This window comes from Falco peregrinus, chromosome 15, assembly GCF_023634155.1.
Source record: "Falco peregrinus isolate bFalPer1 chromosome 15, bFalPer1.pri, whole genome shotgun sequence".
Classification (NCBI taxonomy): Eukaryota; Metazoa; Chordata; class Aves; order Falconiformes; family Falconidae; genus Falco; species Falco peregrinus.
In genome coordinates, this window is record NC_073735.1 from 5,163,224 (window position 1) to 5,179,726 (window position 16,503).

The following is a 16,503-nucleotide window of genomic DNA, read 5'->3' on the forward strand; positions in this document are numbered from 1 at the left end:
ACAACAGCATCTCAGCCCCCCGTGCAATGCAGGGGATGTTGTTAGCATGGTCATCCTGGGTCATACCTTTTACCTGGCCTTGCAGGGTGACTTCAAATGTGACCCGCCAGCAGTTCCTGCCCACTTTCAGCCTCTGGTGCAGGGCCTGCAGGGGTCCAGCAGCCCATTTTGCCTCCACAAGGTGGGGAGCTCGAGGGTGGGGCTCAGGGCTGGTTTAGTGGCTTCTCCACCTGCCAGACTTGTGCAGATGACAGTGAAATCAGCCGCATGCAACATTGCCCAAGCGTGACAGCAGCTCAGCTCACACCAGAGCTGCTACAGCCCCTGGCAGCAGCATCTTAGCAGCCCAGAGGTGATGGCACAGTACCAGCTGTGGCTTTGCCTCTCCTTCGAGCAACGAGCTGGAGTGTTGCAGGGCAGCTCTTGGCCTGCAGGACCACCTTCAGGGGAAGATGGGAAGCTCATGAAACCCCTTGAGCTTTGACAGTTGCCTCTGAGTGAGACCAGTCCTTCCAGCATGTCATTCCTCGAAACACAGGAGATGCATCAGGAAAGTCAAATTGGCCCAGACTGGCCAGCCTGGCTGCTGTCCTGCATGGCCAGAAGCATGTAGCTCCCCAAAAAAGGTGCTTTCTGGGTCCTTACCCAGTTTCTCCATGGCTGCTCTTGGGAAATGCTTCTACCTGAGCTCCACTGCTGCCCTCCCACCACTTCATGGTGGCGTGACTACCTGCACCAGTCCGGGCAAGAACTGGGGAGGAGGTGGCTGGGCTTGGTCAAACAAGGGAGCGATGGGGATGAGCTTTGCTGTCCTCACACTGGGCGAAACTGGGGACCTTTGGTGCCACAGTGCCCTCGAAGGGGGCTCGGGCAGGGCAGGAACATGAGTGAGACGAAGGCTGTTTTGGAGACGTTGCTATGCCCAATTGTTTTGTTGGGTTGGAACCACAAACCACAGAGCGAAAAGCATAGGTGCGCCGCCTTTTTTTTTTTTTTTTTTTTTTTTTTTTGGTAGGGTTTTTTCTTTCTTCTTCTTTTCTTGTTTGAAAGAAGGAAAACAAAATAGAGGCCGTTGAGAGGGGTGGGGGTGTGAAACCGTCTCGAGAGAGAGTGGGGATGACATGTTTCGGGCTGTGCCTTCCTGGGTACTGCGCAGGCGCCTGTCTGCCCAGCCGTGCGGTGCCACCATCACCGTGCAAGTGAAAGTGGCCATCGTGCGTTTTTTGCTTTCAAACCCCACCAGAGCCACCGGGTAGGAAAGTGGTAGGGGACCTCCAATCCCCATCAAAGGAGGATGGCACAGGGATGGGGTGGCGCCAGACCCTTTGCTCTGGGGACACCCATGGGTGCCATCAGAGAACTGGTGCCAAAGAGGCACTGCTCAGCCAGCAGTTCCCACTGTAGCAGCTGGTCGTCATCCGGCTTAAGAAGCATATTTTCCCCCTGACGCGGGAGAATTCCTGCGGTGTGACACTCCCCGCTGAAGGACCCTGTTCAGTGCCACCGAGGCCAGACAGGGCCCCCATTGTAGCCCTGTTGGGTGGGCGAGCCCCTCCAGCCAGCACTATTCTTAGCAGCCTTCACGGGTGCCGGAGGTCTCGGTGGGGTGGGAGGGCATCCCACCACCCTCTTGAGTTCTCGCCTTGTCTTTTGTGGAGTGGGGGCTGCCCCTCTTCCCCAGCCAGGGCTGGGCTTGCTCTGGGAAGCCCCGGCTTGTGTGCAGCGAGACCGGCGCCATAAAAAGTGGCTCATGTCCCTCCACCCCACGCTTGGGGCTGCGTCCAAAAAAAAAGGCTGGGGGAACACTCCGGCGGTGGTTGTTTTTGGAGATAACCAAGGCAACAGGTTGCGTGGTGGGATACACCCGCTGAGCTACACACCGGCCTTGGAGCAGTCGGTGGGGCCGTGCGTGCTTGTGCCGTGAAGTGATCCGGGCCAGGCGGTGGTGGGGATTTCCAGCCCTGGCCAGGGACTGAGTGGAACCGTTGAAACAGAAGGGATGGAAAATAGGCGCTGCTCCCAGCTCCTGAGGGGGTGGAGGGTTGGGGTGCAGGAACAAGCCTGGCAACTTCATGCTTGTCTTGATAGCTTTGGGGATGTGACGTTGGCGGGTGGCATCGCTGCATGAGCCAAAGGTCCCCTCGAAATACCTGTAGACACTGGGTAAAAAAACTCCCTGCTCCTTGCTGGTCTGCAGAGCGGGCTAAAGCAGCTTCTTTCTGAAGCCGGCCCTCTCAGCACTAATTACAGCTATACTTGCCCACCAGATGATGCAGGGACCTCCAGCATCCCTTCCCTGAGCATTTCACCTTCCTGCCCTGCAGTCTCGCCAGAGCTGTTTTCGGGCACGCAGGCTCGGGCATGTGCCGGGGTTTGGTTCCTGCCACCTTGTGCATCGCCTGCCTCGCTGACATTTTGGAGTCATGCCCCAGCGGCAGCAGCACATCTGCAGGGCCTCCGCTGCCTTCCCCTCCAGCAGGGCGTGTGTTTATAGGAGCTGAGACATGCCTGCGAGCCCTGCAGTAAACACATTCTTGACATAATTGCTTGTCCAACATAGAGGAATTTGGGGTTTTACGCGTGTCCTGCAGGCAGCTCGGAATAGACCTTGGGAATCCCTGTTCCAAGGATGACACCGCTTCCTTCAAAATACCCGGCAGAGCAACACCTGGTGCAGCAGCCCTACCTCTCTTACTGGAGAGAGGGTGAGAAATTGCTGGGTTTCCCGACACCTCTCCATGCCAGCTGGCAGCCAACCTGCGAGCACCAAGCGTGAACTGCGCTGGCTGCTTGGCTCAGGGTTGACGACACTTGAACCTTGAAAGGCTCCTGCAGAGCCAGGGTGGTCCAGGGGTATTTCGAGGGCAGTTGCTTACCCGAACCTGCTGCCTAGGTGATGGTCTTCCATCCATCTTATTTTGGGGAAGGAATAAAAAAAATAAATCCTTGTTCTCAGCTGGGCAGGAGAGAAATCAATGTGAGGTGATGAACCTGGTCTTGCTTCAGTTTTGTCTCCTAGGGCTGTTTCTCTGTTAACCTGATTTGGATGCTTTCTGTGTATGGGTAGGGAATTGGTGTAAAGTCAGATGGGCCAAAAGAAACTGTCCCCAGCCGAATTCACCTGCGATTCCCTGTGGAGGAGCTCAGGCGGCAGAAATAACCTTTTTGGTCCCATGTTTTCTCTGCATTTAAAGCTCGCTGCTATAAATAGGTCTAAGCTTTGAGATGCGGTGGCATTTCAGGCCAGGGTTTTGGCTCTTCCCTTTTTGATGAGAGGCAAAGGCGTCATCTGAATTTCCTCCCTCATTTTGGAGTGGATAACCCAGCTCCATCCCTACCAGAGAGCGTGGCCGCGGAGTCAACGTCTTGGCAAGCTCCTGCCGAGAACGGCGGGCTGGAGCCTTTCCCTGCTGAGTGTCATCTTCCCATTTACAAGCAGAGAGAGATGCTGTGAGCTCCTTGCTTTGTCCTGCCCCTGGCTGTGTGATAACCCCAGGGCTTGGTGGAGGATTCGGTGCCTGCAAAACCCTGGAGTGATTCCTTAAGGATAACAGGAGGGAAACGATTTGGGGAGGGCTTGATGGGGCACAGCGATTCCCCCGTCCCAGAGCCAGCTCTCTCATTTCCTCCTCCCCAGCAGCTTGTCTGCTTTTGAGTCATTTTAAACCTTGTGGAAAAAGGGGAAGAGCCCTCTCTTCCCTCCGAGGGTTATCCTGCAGCCACAGCTCTGACAGTCTTCATTGTCATTCATGGAAGGAGGCTGTTCTCCATCCTTTTTTCTGAGTACAGAACTTTTTTTTTCCCCCTGCTTGAAGCATGTGCTCATTGCTGTCAGCAGGCAGGTTTACCCCAGCCTGCCATCCTAATCCAGCCTGTGCAGTTCTTTTTGTGATAAATCATTTCCTCTGACCTCTGGCTCTGTTTATTATTATTATTGTCATTCTTCTTATTAATGATATATTCTAAGCTGTGTTTAAAACATGGCAAAATCTCTCCTGAAACATGTTGCCCAGAGCTTAAGTGCAGTATTTTGGGTGCGGCTGCATTTGGACGTTGCTCATCAAAGGGAATTTGGCTTGAAGGCTTCTCCTCTACCTTTGGTTGGGACACGAGTGCGAAGAAGAGATAAGTATTTCGAAATCACTCCACGTACACAATTAATCCAGCCAAAACCAGGCTGCGAAGCCGCAGGCTCTCAGTGCAGTGCACCGGGTACTGCAGGTTAGATGTGTCGGGCTCAGGACCCCGAGGCAAATTGCTGTTGGCCAAACTTAGCACCCAGCGGAAAGATGGAGACTGTGGCGTTGTAAGGAGAGGCTGAAAGTATCTGGCATGGGATGCTGCGCGCCGCTGCGTGCCTCTCTGGCTGGATTAGGGGAAGCAGCAGCCGCAGGGAGGTTTGCTTATGGCTTTGCTAAGGCTGTGCCAAGACCATGATGGGGAGATCTACCCGTCCTGAGCTAGTGAGATCTGTCTGCCGAGCCAGGCAGCCCTTGTCTTCGCCACACGGAGCTTAGCGAGCCGATGTAGCCCATTCCTGCAGCAACATGCCCCGGAAAGAGGCCAAATAATTTTCATACCTGGGTCTCCCCTTATCTTGGTAAACAGTGATGGAGCAAAGAGTCAAGGTCGGGAAGCAGGAGTCTGCTGGAGTTCATGCGATGGCTAGCAGCTTTTTGGCACAGGGGAAATGATGGTGCTCTTGTGCCAAGACAATGGCTCCTTACTGTTTGGATGCCAGGAAAATAATCCTATTTATGTAACTCGAAGTGAAGCATTCCAGTGCATGAGTATTCAGCTCTTACTGCAAATAGGAAGCTCTTTTACCTGCAGGATTTAACTCATCTCAGCCCAGACCTTTCCCTGTGGCTGCTGATGTTGTTTGTGGGGGTTTTTTTTGATAGTAGAAGGTTTGTTTTTTTCAATGGGCACCATTTGCATGTGATTCCCCCTCCCTGGGACAGAAGGAGCTGTGCTTTTCCTAACATTAGTGTCTTATGTTTCCTTTGTCTTTCTAGGCAGTGGACCCATCCAACTGTGGCAATTCCTGCTGGAACTGCTCACTGACAAGTCCTGTCAGTCCTTCATCAGCTGGACGGGTGACGGCTGGGAATTCAAACTTTCTGACCCAGATGAGGTAGAGTGTCTTGGAATTAAGTGCACAGCCCAAATTCCTTTGAAATATTGGTGTGGATAACCCTCCCCGCCTGCCTTCAGGGATGAGATTTACGCAGTCACGTTATTCTGGTCTTGGGTATGTGTAGGGAAACTGGTGAATTAGAGCCCAGCTGGAAACTTGTTAAAAATTGGGCTGCAGTAATATCTAGGAAGCAGTGATTTGTGCCCAAAGTTGGTGGGAAGTAGCTGAAACACCGCAGAGAGGCATAGTGCCAGGGCTCTTCAAATAGGATGTGTACAGGTGGAAGGGGGGACTTCCTACTGGTTTGGGGGAACAGATGGGACGTATGTTCCCTTCCCTGACTCACATATCCTCATAGAGTCCTCTGCAATGTTCTGCCACTGCATGGAGGTTGGTTTTCCCAAACACTAATGCTTGTGACCCATCCGTGTCCACCTTAAAGATGAGGAAAGTGCTCTCCCCTGCCTCGTGTCTGGCAGCGCTGCTCCCCAGTAGCTCCACTGAGCCAGACTGATTTTTCCTTCCCTTCCCTGCAACGCGCATCCCCCCTTGAACTCTCCTCACCCCTCTCCCAGGTGGCCAGGCGATGGGGCAAGAGGAAAAACAAACCCAAGATGAACTACGAGAAGCTGAGCCGCGGCTTGCGCTACTACTACGACAAGAACATCATCCACAAGACGGCCGGGAAACGCTACGTCTACCGTTTCGTCTGCGACCTGCAGAGCCTGCTGGGCTACACGCCCGAGGAGCTCCATGCCATGCTGGACGTCAAGCCCGATGCGGATGAGTGAAGGTGGCCGGCCGGGGCGGAGAAGATCACCCTGTGTCATTTTGGAGAGTCGATGGGACTTTTTCTGTTGGTTCCTTTTTTATTTTTGCTGTTATTGTTGTTGTTCGTTACGGTTTTTTTTTTTAAAGAGCAACTCAGATTTGATGCTTTGAGGATGTTGGGAGAGAGGGTAGTGGAAGAGGCAAACTTTTGACTGAAACCTAAAAAGTTTGGTTCGGAGAAGGATTGGGCTTTTTGTTATTGTGAAAGCTCCAAGACAGGCTTTTTTGGAGTGAAATTCTGAGTTTTAAGAAAGCCAGAAAAATGTAGCTCACAAAAAGAAAACAACAACAAACCCCTCCCCATCCCTTACTGTTCAGAAAAAAATATTATCAAATGATCCCTTTGGTTTTTGTGTTATTCACACACAAACTGACAGTTCAGGAAATGACGGTATTCCCAAGCATTTGAGGATTTTAAACTTTTTTTTGGGACGGGGAGAGAAAACCAAAGTGGGTGAATATTCCTGCTTCGGGGAGGGGCAATATAGAAGAAATCCAAGAACTGTTTCTCGTTCTTGTTACATCACCTTTCTGTCAGTTGGCTTCTTTTCTACAAAAGGAAAAAAAAAATTTGCTAGGAGGGATCAAGACTTTTTTTTTTTTTTAAATTTGTTTAAAGTTTTATTTTATTAAATTTTGTGCCAGTATTTTTTTTTAAATAGTCTTAAGCTCTAAGATGGTCTCAGTATTGCAATATTGTGTGTATTTGTTTCTGTTATGCCAGCAGAGAGTTTTATCACAGTGAGGAAAAAGAAAAAAAAAAAAAAAAAGAATTAGTTTATGTAGACCCCACTGGAGAAGCGTAGTGCTACTACTTGGCATCTCCGAATCGTATGTGAAGGAAAATTAACTCCAAACTGGCTCCTAGTGATGCTGGCTGGGTGTGCCGCTCTTGCTTCCAGTCCCACACGCTTTGCTCCGCCGTTTGCTGATCAAGCTGGTTGAAATTTCCGCTTTTTTTGTTGCTATTAAAAAAGAAGCCTTTTTGTATTGCTGCATTTTGTGCATGAAACCTATGAAGATCTGCAGGGAAAATGGCTTTTTGCATTTTCCAAATCACTTTTTTTGGCTCAAGGAACACTTTGGTGCTTTCAGAAAATTTGGTTTGGTTTATTTTTATTTTTATTTTTATTTTTTTTGGAGAGAGAGGAAAGTGGAGAAATTCCCGTTATTTGAATGTGGTAAATGGAAAACACATAAGTTGGGGGAGTGGGGGGTGGGGGTGGGGGGGTGGGAATTGGGAAAAAGTTGAAAAACCAAAGGAAAATGTTTTTTCCGTCCTGTTTCGACCAGCTCTATCTATTGATGAATGTCTTAACTGTCCTAGGCACACTCAGAAAGGGAAATTGTCCTTGCAAAATGGCTCCTTTACTGCTCTTTGTAAGCCTGATCCTGCAAACCTGTCAGGGCGTGATTAACATGAGGCGTATGACCGGTATTGCCGCGGTCTCATGTGCTTGCCCCACCGGGTTGCAGGATCAATCCCAGGAGGAGCTGCTCCGTCTGTCCTGCAAACCTTTTACAACTGGTTTGCGTTCAGAGGGGTAAATCCTGCTGCACCGAGCACTCCTGGGATGCTCTGAGCAGACAGAGGCTGACGACCACCTTCAGCGTGAGTTAAGAGGATCAGGTGCTGAGCGTTTCGATATCCAGGGGTGACCCCGAAGGTCCAGCTGCCGAATGGGATCTTTCCCTCCTGAGAGCCGCTGGGCATTTTCTTTTTAAAGACAGTATTATGTGTTTGGACCGAAAGTACCTTCTTCCGATGTTGCTCCTCTGCCCGTCTGTGTGTTTTAGGTCGTTGCATTCATTACAGGGGCACTGTGAGACAGCAGTGAGGGGTGAGGCGGGGAGAGGCTTTCCCAAAATGCTCACTGGGCAATGCCTGCCGGATACAGGCTGATGCGTCGGGTCGGCAGGACGGGACTCCGCGTGCAGAGCTGAAATCCATGGGCACGTAACCCCCTTGCACAGAGGCAGTGTTGGATGGGGAGCTTGACCCCAGGGCAAGGTGATGCTCAGGGGTGCTGAGCTCTCCTCCACCTCCTCCAGAGCTGGGGGGACCCAGCACCTCTGTATCTGGTCGTCTGGGGGCAAGTCAGCCCCCAAACTGCTGCGTGCTTAAAAAAAAGGTGAGGGTGGAGGGGAAATGAGTGGGCCCAGGGGGAGCTCCAGGCAGGGGGGATGGAAGCAGACGGCGGTTTAGGTAAGGGAGTTTATTAGTTGTGCTGTTAGCTCACGGTGCTGGGGCTGCGCATCATCCCACTGAGCACAGGGAAAGAAAAGGGTGGGATGGAGGGAAAGGAAGGCAGAGAGGATGAAAGGAAGGTGAAAGGAGCTTGCACCGAAGGAGGAAAGGGACGCTGCCCACTTGGAAGTTAAACTTCAGCTCACCGCCTCGAGCAGACAGGGAGGATGGGAGAAAGAAGAGCAGCTGAGCTGGAGAGAGGAAAGGCAAACATAGATCTGGATGAGGCCCCGCACCAGCGAGGCACCAGGGCAGAGCTCTACCGCAGAGCCAAGGCTCGCCGAGCTGCTGAGCAGGCTGGAGAGGGAGTCGAGCAAGCTGTGACAGCCCAGAGGTGTGCAGGGGCGGAGTTGTTACAGAGCATCCCAACAGGATACACCCCAGGGGTTGGATTTTCAGCAGTTGGGGTTTTTTTAGGCGTTCAAGGTCGCTGTCCTGCGTGCAGCTGCAAAGTGCCCTTAGCTTACCCGTCACAGGCCACCTCTAGCAGCGCTTTGAAAAATCGCCCTTACGCCCTTAGAAAGGGTGCTGCCAGGAGGCCAGGCACCCTGTCTTCTGCCCCTGGCACCATGCCGTGTCCCAGGAGGTGTCTCCTGCTTTGCTCAGATGCTCCACTGCAGCTGAAGTGCCTTTTTCAAGCAGACAACAGGGATAAAATTTCCCTCCGATGGTCAGGTATCGGCCCCGTCTTTCTGCCAGGCCGAATCCCATGTTCACTCCGCCATGCTGATTTTTTCCAGTTTTCTAAGCTGAACCTGTGTGTTCCTAGTGATTTTGGCAAGATAGTTTAAAGGTTAGAAAGGGTGAGTCGTGGAAAGCAGCTCTGTTTTTTGGAAGTAGCCCCCGGCTGGAGCTTCTCCATTGTTTCTCCCAGCTGTTTGCCATCCCAGCTCGCAGCCGGTGCAGCAGGAAAAGGGCAGTACAGCCCTAGGAATGTCAGGTTCATCATTTTCTATTTTCCTTTACTTTTTATTCCCATTCTAGAGACCATCCCAGAGAGGGCTGTGTGCTGTTTATACACTGGAAATTTGCAGATTTGTTTTTGTTTCCTTTTTTTTTTTTTTTTTAATTCTCTTCTGCTTTTTCATTGCCTGTTGAACTGTTGGCGAGGGGTGTACTGAGCCAGATGCGCTGGAACCCAAACCCTCTGTCCTCCTGTTCTTTGAGGCCGTGAAAATTTGGTTAATCCACTCACATGTGCTGGGCCAGAAGGATGGGTTTGAGAGGGATGATGGAGATCTGCCAGGGACAGGACTCGCTCCTGTGCTGGTTTCTCTGCACGGGAGCAAGCTTCACCCTTGGGAGATACACATGGCTTTTGGAAATTGGGTAATTTTGTCTCGTTTTGGAATGTCTCAGGTGCTTTTGGTGATTTTTGGGGGGGGATGTTTTCTGTGTCCTGCTCATGATGTGCTGTTCTGCGGGGGGACATGTCCCCTTGGCCCCCCCAGCAGAGCCTGAGCCTGCCTTGGGAGCGTAGCGCTTGCAAACGGCTTTCTGGGGCCTTGGCAGTCGGTATGTGGGACTTAGTAAAAGGGAAAAAAACCCAAACCCTGATGAAAAATGCAGGCACTTTTTCTGCTGCCTGTCCCTCTCCATTTCTGTGTGTAGGATGGCCGTACCCTATTTTATTTCCACGCTACCACCATCCCGCTCCTGACGTGATTGCTCAGGTGGAGAAACAGCCAAACAGGGTGAGGAGTAGAAGATCCTGTATGGGAGAACCTTCTCACGTCTTTCCAAACCAACACCTCCTCCAAAAAAATGGTCCCCATAAGCACCGATAAATTCAGATGCTGCAGGAAACATCTCCGTCTTCTGACTTTTGCTTTTCTGGAGGGGTTTTCTGTGAGGCTTTAGGGCTTGGTTGCTTGTTAACGTCGCAAAATTGGGATGCCTTGGCGTGCTCTGCTCTCTGGTAGGGTCTATATAACATCTGTGAGCTGTTGTCTACATTCCAAAGAGGTTAAAATAAATGATAAATCTATGTATACATATATGTTATAATGGAATATCTCCAGGAGTTAACTGCCTCAGTAAAAAAAAAAAAAAAAAAAAAAGTCTTTTGTTTTGTTTTGTTTTGTTTTTACACATGGGATTTTTTTTTAAGCTGATAAACATAGAAGAAAAAAAAAAGAGATTGTTATATTGTGCTGTTCGACTATTTTCCAACTTGTATTTTCATATAATTTATATTTTTTAAAAGTGGAAAAAAATTTTAAAAGCAAGATTAAAAAAAAAAAAAGGAAAAAGCAGGTGCTTTTTAAAAAAACTGAGCTGAGGTAGCTTAGAGATGTAGCGATGTGTGTGTGTGTCCGTGTGTTGTGTTTTGTTTTGTTCCGTTTTTAAAGGATTAAAAAAAAAAAAAAAGTCCCTCCTACATTGAATTCTTAAAGAAGGAGGGGATTGGTTTTGTTTTAATTGCTGATGCTGGCACATCATTTTGCTGGAGAGTTTTTTATATACTGTAGCCTTATTTCATATCGTATTTTAAACCATGTGGAATTAAAAGAAGAATAATTCATAACCTTCAGTGTCGGTGTGCTTATTCATTGCCTTTACTTTTTAAATTCGGGGAGCAAAGTGGAAAACCAATGCAAACACTTAGAAATCCCAGTAACTTTTTTTTAATTATTATTATTGTTACTAAAGAAAAGTGTGTGGTTATAGGAAATAAAGGTCTGGCTGGCATTGCAGCCTCTAGCCTTGGGGGCTGGAGAAGGGGGATGCTGTGCCCCACCGGCTCCCTCTCGCTTTGGGAGCACAACTTGTCCTCTCCGGCTCCTCGGAGACTGTCACCACTCCTCATTGCTGTCCCAGGGACAATTCCAGGGTTTCAAAATGGTCTTTCATCTTGAATCGTCACTGGGAGCTTGGGATATCTGTGGTTTACCACCTCAGATGACTTTTGTAGTATATTTTCTTCAGCAGGCCCTTGTGAAATAGGTGTAGCCAACTGGCAAAGCCCCGTGACCGCCAACTCGCCCTCGCTGCGGTGTGAAGATGCTACTGGGCACCCCCGTTCCCACTCAAGACCTCAGGCTGTGCTCCATTAAGAGAGGAAATCTGCCTTTAGGCTCCCGATAGATCAAATTAGACCATTGTGCTTCAGATCTTTGACAAATACATGTATTTTTATATATTTTGTTTTTCCCAGCAGGTTTTATGCTGGCTTGGGTATCCCCTCATCCTCATCGAGCCGAAAGGAAATCTGTGTCGTGCCTGATTGGATGGGGGTTTGATCGGAGCCCGTTAGTGTGTAGGTCTGGAAGTGCTGATTAATGAAGCTGGCATCTGGGAGAGGTTCGTGATCCAGGAGCTGATGCTTATTCATAGCGCTGGTGAGTCTGCGTGATGGGAAATTCCCAGAGGACAATATCATTGACGCTTGTTTGCTTGAATCAGCATGACGTGGCTTGGACGAAGTGTTCAGAAACGTGCTACGCAGATTTGTTGAATACTGAGAAGGGCGGAGAAGTCATCTGCGTAAAAGAGGATGCAACGGATGAATCCAGGAGAAGAAATATTTATAATACCTCCATTTATAGTAATGCAGTTTGCAGCCGTGCAGGAAGCCAGATGCGCCAGGGAAGGACTGAAGGATGAGGTGTGGAGCACCACGATGGTCCTCGCTGCAGCCATAGCGTGGTCATGGGATGCCTGTGGGACATCGCTGTGTACCGAAAGCTCAGCTAACCTCCAGCGTAGTAACACCAGGGTCTGGCAGAGGGGCTGGGTGAGACTCCAAAACGGGAACAACCCTGGGGACCAGCCAGCGGGTGAGCACCCAGCCTGCTCCATCCACGTTTGGAGACGTGGAGCTCCAAGCAGGAGCGGGGCTTGCCGTTGCCTTCACCGCCAGCCAAGCTGCCGCAGGACCTGGATCCTGCCGTTGCAGGACCTTGATCTTGCCGTCGCTCTTTTCATCGCAGCTGGAGCCAGCGGACCAGCCGGTGTGGCCTCGTGCTCGGCAGAGCCCGGCCGCCCTGGGTAAATAAACAGCAAGTGCAGCTCCTTTCCCATCCGCCGCTTTCAAGTCTCTGCAGCCGCTCCATGCCAGCGGCTCTTCAATGTGTGGGAGCAGCTAAAAAGCAAAGGGGTGACTGTGCCCCCCCCCTTTGGGGGGGGTGTTTTGCCTCCCTTGCAGAAGGGCTGTGCAAGCAGGGGAGTACACAGCGCTCTGCACATCCTTGGAAAACCTGAGGATGCTGCTGGTCCTTGCAAATGAGAGGGAAGGAGAAGGATTAAAAACTGAAAGGGGAGCTGAGCCGCAGGCAGCCAGCATCCTCATCGCCCCTCCCAGCAACTGCAGACTTTTAAGGCTTGCACTAAAAATACCGGCCGGTGGCCTGCCGGGGGAAGCCCCCGTGCACCTGGGGTACCAGCTAGGGAAATGACGGCCAGCAGTTAACAGCCCCGGAGCTGAGCACCCCACCTCCCTGCTCACCCAAAGGAAGCACCGGAGGTGGCAGACTAAGCAGATGCCCCCCCTTGATGCCCCTGTCCCGCCCTCTCACCTCTGCTTCCCATGCCGAGGCTCTCCGGGCCAGCACCAGCTGTAATAAATAACCTGCTTAGGAGATTTGGGATGGGGAAGCTGAGTTTGGGGAGGGAGCTCGAGCTGTTCCCGCAGGAAAAGCATCCCGGCCACAGCTCTGCACCCCCAAAAGCAGGGCCTGGCTGTTGCAGCAATGCACCCTGCGAGCAAGCTGTTAGTAAAAGAGCATCAAAGTTTAGCTTGAGGGGTGGGTTTACTGAGAGGGATGAGCTCCCCAGCAGGAAAAAAACCTGCCTGCGTGGGGAATAGCACCCGTAGGAGGGTTTTGCATGGCTTCTTGGCCCCAGGTGCTGTTGTGTGGCTGCTCGGGCGTGTGGTTTCAACAAAGCCAGAGCACCAAGCAGGGTTTTTCCAGACTCCAGCATATATATGTGTCCAGGGACACGTGCATCCAGCAGCGCAGTGGAGCAGGAGGCAGGGTGTCCCCAGGGCCGGGGGCTGGTGCCTGCGGGATGGAGGGGCTCTTCCACCCTTGAAAGCAGCCGCATTGCACCAAGAGCTGCTGCTCTAAATAGAGGCCAGAAAGCAAACGGGTATTTTTCAGGTCGGTGTCTCGAAATGAGACATCTAAACTGGCGCTTGAGGGAAACAGAGATTGAAACAGGAACCTAGATTACTGAAGGCTAAACTAAGGGAAGGGCTCTCTAGAAATCTCTGAGATAGAACAAGAGAGGTGGAAGGAGGCGGTGAAAGAGGAGGAAGGTGAATGTAGGGGAAGGCAGCAGAAGGATGAAGAGATGTAAGGAGACAGGGTGGGGCACTGCGGGAGCGAGGTGATGAGTTTTACCCCTTCCCCGGGTGATGTGGGGCATGCACACCCGCGCGGATGCACGCACCCCCTTGCACACTCATGCACCCCCTTGCACGCGTGCTGCTCATGGCTCGCTGGGGGCAGTGAGGGCCTTACACCAGAATAACTGGAGATTTAGGGCTGCTGGGAAGTATTTAGATGTTGGGCCCTATCCACCCGCCTGGGGCTCGCCTGCCCGGGGCGGTGCTGCTGCGGGGGGTGCCGGGGGTGCCAGGGATGCCTTTTGGAGTCAGCACTTTCCGCTCCACGCGCTGTTTGCTTTCCGCGGCCGGCTCCCTCCCACTGCGCCGAGGCCTCTGAACACTGTCCAACAGCAACTTTCCGGCTCCTCCAGCGGCCTTTTCCCCGCGCCGGCAAGCGCTGCCGTCCCCTGGCCTCGCTTGAAAGCCAGCCCCACAATGAGCTATTGTGCCAGGCTGCTCCAGAGGGGAGGCAGCGACCAGGGCCAAAACCCAGCTGTCGGGGGGGCTGTGTGCCTGCCAGCACCCAGCTGCCTCCTGGGGAGCCCAGGGACACGGCTGCTCCCCAAGATGCTGCATCCCTGGGGTGGGGATGCTCCTGGGATGCTGCGCGCCCTCCTTGCCTGCAGCATCCTTTGGGGTTTGGGGTGAGAGCAGGACACTTCAGCCCTGGCCACACTGACCTGAGTTTATTTCTTCCCTAAGCAAGCACTGTGTTTGCACGGGCTAAAACCAGCATGCCCAGATGCCTCCCCCCAGCTTGAATTGCCCTTGGTGGACCCAGAGTGCTGAGACCCGCTGCCTCCCCCTCCATACCCCAGCCCAGCTCTGCGCAGGTTCTTTGTTGCCTTCCTACACCCCCCCTCTCCCTCCCATTCCCTTCTCCTTCCCCCCTCCTGGCATCCCAAACCCACCACCCTCCTGCCCAGGGTCATCCCTGGCCCCCTCCCTCCCATCTCCTCCTGCTCCAGCTCTGGCACCGTGGAAAAGGCATCGCAGGAACGGTGCCATGTATTTTCAGCTTCCATTAATGACATTTACCAGCTGGAAAGGACGAGGCGAAGCCAAAGCCATGCAACCCGTTGGCTCGGTGCAGACCACCAGTGTGCCTGCCACAGACCACCAGTGAGCTGGGGGCCCTGAGCCCAAACCCTGGCAGCCCTGGGGCTGGGGGGAAGAGGGGTGTGGGTGGCTGTGTGGGCTGGGGGGGATGGAGGGGAGAGCAAAGTGCTGCTGAGCTCACACCCTGCCAGAGGAAGGGGTTTCTTTCCGAGGGGAGCAATCAGCCTCTCAGGGATTAGGTGCTCCAAGGAAAATTAAAAATAAAAATCTCCACCTGGGATTTTCCTTTGGGGTATTTTGTGTTTCTCCTCTTCCCCATCCCTGCAAAAATCCAGGCTGTGGCTTTGCGCTGGTGATGGAGTTGCTGTTCACGCCAGGGGCTCCACTCGAGGGGGCTGAGCCCTTTGCTAAATGAGCTCAAGACATCAGGGAGGGGTGTTTTCCAGCAGGAAAGGGGGTTGCTGCCGCTCTGGAAGGGCAGGAGGGGTTGGCAGGTGTCCCACGGTGCAGGTTTAGGAGGCAGAAGCTGTGATGTGGAGCTGTTAGGAAGTTTTGCCCTCTTTCACCTTCTCTGCCTCAGTTTCCCCAAGTGCGAACCCATTTCCCAAGCCTTCCCTGGCTGGCTTAAAAAAATCCACATGAATGCTGGGGGTCCCTGTTTGGGAGCGGGGTGGGATGGCTGCTCCTGCCAGCTCCACCACTGCTATGTTGTTTCACCAAAACCTGTTTCCAGTTACCCATGTGCCTGGCCAGTATAAACCCGATGGTGCAGAATAAACCCATGCCCACACCTCTGACAGCTTTTCCCCGGCTTTTCCCCAAATGTCTCCCAGGAGGGTGGGCTGGGGGTCACCGGGGGATGTTGTCTGGGGTTTCCCTGGGACGCTGTGCACAAAGCCTGGTGGCCGGGACCCCCGGGGCTGCGGGGATCAAGGTCCTGTGGGAAGGTCAGTAGGATGCTCTGCCTGAACCGCGCAGGGCACTTGCTTCCTATGAACAGCCTTGGCAAGTGGCTGTGTTTTTCCAAAGACACCTGCCTGGGTCCCCAAAATGCTTTTCTGGGAAGGTGGGGGACAGCTGAGGCATCAACACAGAGGATTAAAAATTAACCCAGGGGATTTTGGACCTTAATGATGTACAAAAGCCAAACTCAGCTCTGCAGAGCATCGTCTCATCCAGCTTGAATCCATCCTGCTCTTTCAGGGCCTGGTGGGCTCAGGGATGCTCGAAACGGGCTCGGTAGCAGTGCCAGGTGAAGGCAGATGGAGGCACTTTGTCCCCCTGCCCCGAACCCTGGGTGAAGTTGGCCCTTTCTGGCCTGGGCTGGAGGCATTTTGCAGCCCTTGGTGTGAGCATCTTCAGCATCTGTTTCCAATCCGTCTGCCAGCTTGTGCTCCTCTCCCCCTGAACCCCCCCTAAAACCCCTTCTCCTCTGCATCCCCCCAGTCTGGGCAAGCGGAAAGCCCTTGTCGGAGCAGAGCTCCCCGTAAATCGCCGGGCTTTGCATCACTGGGCTCGTTTTTCATTGTGAAGGCACCAAAGAAATAGCAAGCGGGGGAAACAGCACTCTGGGCATGAAACTGGCACAGCCCCGGCTCGGCTTTTCTCTCCCCCGTGAGAAGCAGCCCCCAGCCCGGCTGGCTGGCACGGGGCAATGCGTCTATTTATTTTTCCCTTTCCCCTTTCTGGGTTCGTGGTGTTGCTCCTGTGAGGTCCCACGTGGTGGCTTTCATGGCAGATCCAATCCCCACTGATAAAAATAGGAGCCGAGGGCTTCATGCCAGCAAGGGAAAGAGGAGAAAGAGGGAATGAAATGCAAAATAAATAAAAAAGGCGAGCGAGCAGCACTGGCTGGGCTGCAGGAGGGCTTGTGGATCCGAGGAGTTGCTAGCT

At 52.5% G+C, this 16,503-nt stretch overlaps 1 protein-coding gene across 2 annotated transcripts in view; it reads left to right on the top strand.

The window, feature by feature from the left end:
* The window catches only part of ETS1 (ETS proto-oncogene 1, transcription factor), a 78,202-nt gene extending 67,923 nt beyond the window's left edge, over positions 1-10,279 (top strand). For both annotated transcript variants that reach the window (XM_055819263.1, XM_055819262.1), the window contains 2 exons: positions 5,019-5,137; positions 5,716-10,279. In XM_055819263.1, coding sequence (XP_055675238.1) covers positions 5,019-5,137; positions 5,716-5,931 — 335 coding nt within the window. In that variant the 3' untranslated portion in view covers positions 5,932-10,279. The remainder of the gene's footprint in view (positions 1-5,018; positions 5,138-5,715) is intronic.
* The last annotated feature ends 6,224 nt before the right edge of the window (positions 10,280-16,503 follow it).